This window comes from Helianthus annuus, chromosome 14 (genome assembly GCF_002127325.2).
Source record: "Helianthus annuus cultivar XRQ/B chromosome 14, HanXRQr2.0-SUNRISE, whole genome shotgun sequence".
In the NCBI taxonomy this organism is placed as follows: Eukaryota; Viridiplantae; Streptophyta; class Magnoliopsida; order Asterales; family Asteraceae; genus Helianthus; species Helianthus annuus.
Genome location: NC_035446.2, coordinates 167,665,472 through 167,669,456, shown reverse-complemented (window position 1 = coordinate 167,669,456; position 3,985 = coordinate 167,665,472). Strand labels below are relative to the sequence as shown.

At 40.2% G+C, this 3,985-nt stretch overlaps 1 protein-coding gene across 2 annotated transcripts; it reads right to left on the bottom strand.

The window, feature by feature from the left end:
- Nucleotides 1-430: 430 nt before the first annotated feature.
- Nucleotides 431-3,064, bottom strand: LOC110904913 (flocculation protein FLO11). Of its 2 annotated transcripts, none has more exons than XM_035983524.1 (5): nt 2,449-3,064; nt 2,170-2,281; nt 1,941-2,055; nt 862-1,851; nt 431-773 (listed from the first exon to the last, which is right to left on the bottom strand). In XM_035983524.1, the coding sequence occupies exons 1-5, from the start codon at nt 2,618-2,620 to the stop codon at nt 519-521; spliced, it is 1,644 nt and encodes a 547-aa protein (XP_035839417.1). In that variant the 5' UTR covers nt 2,621-3,064; the 3' UTR covers nt 431-518. The 2 variants fall into 2 exon arrangements, with proteins under 2 accessions (XP_035839417.1, XP_022006470.1); XM_022150778.2 differs by having other exon boundaries at nt 2,428-3,063.
- Between the last annotated feature and the right edge of the window lie 921 nt (nt 3,065-3,985).

The window sequence follows — 3,985 nt, the reverse complement described above, 5'->3', positions numbered from 1 at the left end:
GAGACCCCCGGCTCGATTGTAGTTTTGTATCAAGCCTTGGACCTAAGACACATAACACTCAAACAATCGGGACAAAGACTGATTGGTGCATGTACAGTGGCGGATCTAGGATTCACGCCAAGCGGTAACGTTTTATAAATAAGCGGTAACGAAATCGGAAAAACGTCAAATTTTTCCAAAATTTACACTAATTTTACACTACCGCCGGAACGCCAAACGGTAGCGGGCGCTCCCCCTTGTATACACATACATCCGCCCCTGTGCATGTACCCTGTGTCTTTCAAGTTTCAACTATCAATGTCACCACATGATGCATGATTAACCACCCGCCAGCTTTTAACGTTATTTTCACGAAATTAATAAAATAACGTTACAGTTAGTACGATTTCACTTTTGCCACCCGAGCGCCCACACATATATACATTATATGTGTAACAAAACAAGAGAATAATAACATTAATTTAGCTTTGTCATTCACATACAGATAATAAGTAAAAAGATTATGAACATGATAAAGATCACCTGCCACGTATGTTAGCAGGAGAATGAACACCCTTTTCACTGTTACTCTCATCATCAATATGTTCATCAAGTGGGTTGTTGTTATTATTCACACTCATTTCAGAGCTTGCATTGCTGCTTGTTGCAATAGGGGAATCCGAAACATTAATCATTCGGTTTCGTGTGGGGCCCGATCTCACGCTGTACATAGACGATGCGGGTATTTTCGTCATCAATGGCTTTAAATTACCTGGTAGTGTCCGCCTTATGTCCTGTTTATGGTAACATAAAGTGGTTAGTTTTAGATACCATTTTAAGAAAAAAAAAAAAAAAAAAAAAAAAAAAAAAAAAAAACATTACCATATGTCTCATGGCCATATCTAGTGATTTCTTTGAAAGTGATCTTCCGAAACCCGAGCTGTCAGGTGACGATGATTTCCCGGATAGATTGCTGTTTGGTGAGTGTTTGTCATCTTGCTTTGGCGGGGCCAATTTGCGCATGTTTATGACGCGTTCCACCATTTTGGTCCCATACAACCCGGGGCTCACATTATCATTAGCTTTAGCATACGAACGGATCAATGCTGGGATTGGTACAGAGCTTCCACTCTTGCGGGTCACACCATTAGGATTAGGAAGCCGACCCCTTGAAGGTGAACACGATTGCCTTCTTACCCTTCCGCTGGGCACGGGCTCTATAGACGAAGAGCGGCTGCTTGGTGCACCAGCCCGACCCCTGATGGACGAAATGGGCCTGTCGTTAAGTGAGGTTCTTAAATTAGGCGGTGCGTCGAGGGTGTAACCGGGCATTTCTTGTGGTTTCCATGGTCTCGGTCTTGCACTCGGAGAACTAGCTGAATTTGCGACAGTGGAAGGAGATTTGATTGAGGAGGTAGATGTCTTTGTGACGGTTGACAATGTGGGTGACCTTCGTGGTGGCGTTGGTGTCCGTGGTGCGGGTTTCGTTGTAGATAATGACGGTCTACTCGTTGGGGTTGAAGATCTTGCAGTGGACCTAGTAGGTGTAGAAGATCTAGCAGGGACGGTTGGTTTAGATGAAGACAAGACGGAGCGTGAAGCGGGTGTGGGTGTGGAAGATCTTGGTCTAACGGTTGTAGTTGAAGCGGGTACGTTTTTGGTAACCGGGTTTGATACGGCTCTAGATTGGGTACCTAAAGCTGGCCTGCTTGTCAAAGTAGACGACCTTGAACCTGAACCTGAACCTGAGCCTGAACCTGCAGCCCCTGTGGACGATGGTCTATGGGGTCCTGCACCTGGTGCGGGAGATGCTGCTCGTGGTCTTGATGCCAAATTACTCCTACCGGTAGACTCTTGTTGGGTATTTGATAACTATACCAAAAGTAACAAAAAAAAAAACATAATAAAAATATACACATCAACTGTAAACCGACTAGTAAGGAACCATTTATCGCGCATACTCTAGATTTTGCTGCACTCGGATGAGCCTTATGAGTTCCATTTTGGTTCGTGACGGTTTTCTGTGATCCCATTTCCAGTGAAGGAAAAAGAGGAGTACCAGGGGGAGTCAAAAGCCTGAAAATACAACCAAAATGATCGAATTTTCGATTAACAAACCACAATATATGAACCTAAGCATGAATATGGAACCATAATCTGCACATGAAGAAAATACAAGACAAGATTTACCAATCATAATCATTCTTATCATTTTCAGAGTTGAGAAATTCATCAGCACCGGTTTTTCGAACACTTGTTGCAGATTGCATACCGAATATAGGAGAATTTCCTGTTCTTGATCCTGCAACATGAATATGATTTAAGAAATATAAAACAATTAACCAAATTCATATCATCAGTTCATCACATGGGGGGGGGGGGGGGGTGGAGTTACTCAAATGTCAAAAAATAAAACTAAAACTTCATAATTACATAATTAAAACATACCAAGTGATGAATCAAATTCACCTTCTGGGCTCTGAAGAAGAAGATCATGAAGTTCTTTTTCTCGTTTTCTCATCTCTAAAAACAACCCAGGCTCCTCTTCTTTCTCTCTTGCTGCTAAATTCCGGTAACTCTGTTGCCGTTGCTTCACCGGCACCGGCATTTCTTTCTCCGGCCCCCGGAAACTCCGATTCATCGTATAATTCAATAATTTTATAATTCTTTCTTCACCATCACCCACAAATTTACACCCCCAGATCTGACAATCTAACTGCAATGCCTCTAAATTTGTTTCAAATATTTATAAAAAAAAAAGAAAGAAAGAAAAACCCAAATGAATTTCAAGCATTTGGAGAAGAACACAAGCCACAATAGTCAACAACTTGAAAGAAATCTATCAAGCATTTGATTTAATGAAAGCTTTCACCTTTGAAATTAGGTGAGAATAGAGACAAACGACTGTAGGAGAGAGAGAGAGAGAGAGAGAGAGAGAGTCAATTTCATTCTATTGCAGCAGACGGTAATGGGGGAGAGAGAGTGGCTTTCAGAGGAAAAAGTGTGCTACAGTGACTTGTACTCATTGCATAAAAAGTTGTAACTTTATCTAGATTTGTCTTTTTGGACTCTGGAAGAAAAGATGAGCATTATTAAAGGAATGTGTTGTTAATTTATGAAAGCGTTTTTATTTCGTTTATATGTTTCGTAATGAGGATATGATCGATTTGTTCCGTATAACGTTTTACTTGGGCTGTTTTCAGTCCCTGAAGTTTGTACATGGTACAAATTAAGTACCTGAGGTTTCTAAAGGTGTCAAATGTTTTCTTTAATTCACTTCCTGCTAAGTTCTTGAGGATTATTAACAATGATCTAATGTATAAAGCTATAAATAATATATTTTGTGTAATGGATTTGATATTGTGCTTCTAATTAAACTAAACCACAATTTTTCTTTAGCAATTGATCGTATGTTAAACAAAAGTTTAAAGAATAAATCCATCTGTATCAGGTATGAATTAGTATCTGATTGCACTACGTGTTACAATCATGTGAGGCCAATATTCATGCCAACAACACAACCCGAACTCACAATGGACAATGAAACATTGAGATAAGGCGTATCCGAGGAATGCGAGTGGCGCCCACTGTGCCGCCTTGCTATTACTTCTCTGATTGTCGTCATAAAGACTGAGTGGCGGCCACCATAGGCTTTGCAAGCCTTTTCCGAATTTATCCTCGAGGACAAGGATGTTTCAACTGGGCAAGATTATTAAGCGCTTAACCCGCAAAGCCAATGCGCCACCTTCCTTCATGTCCATCATGTAATAGCACTTGTGTTACTTTTAGGTGATTTAATGGGTCATTAGTTTAGTAGAGTAAGTAGTACTTGAATAATGGGTTGAATAAATGGAACTTATATACAAAATCTCTTTTATTTTCTTGCGAGTTACGAAGGAAATGTAGAATTAGTCTCCTAATCTCTCCCAAATATCGTCTAAATTCTCTCTCATCTTATGTCCTAAATTTGGACCTTATCAGTATTTTATCTCAATACATCATTTTA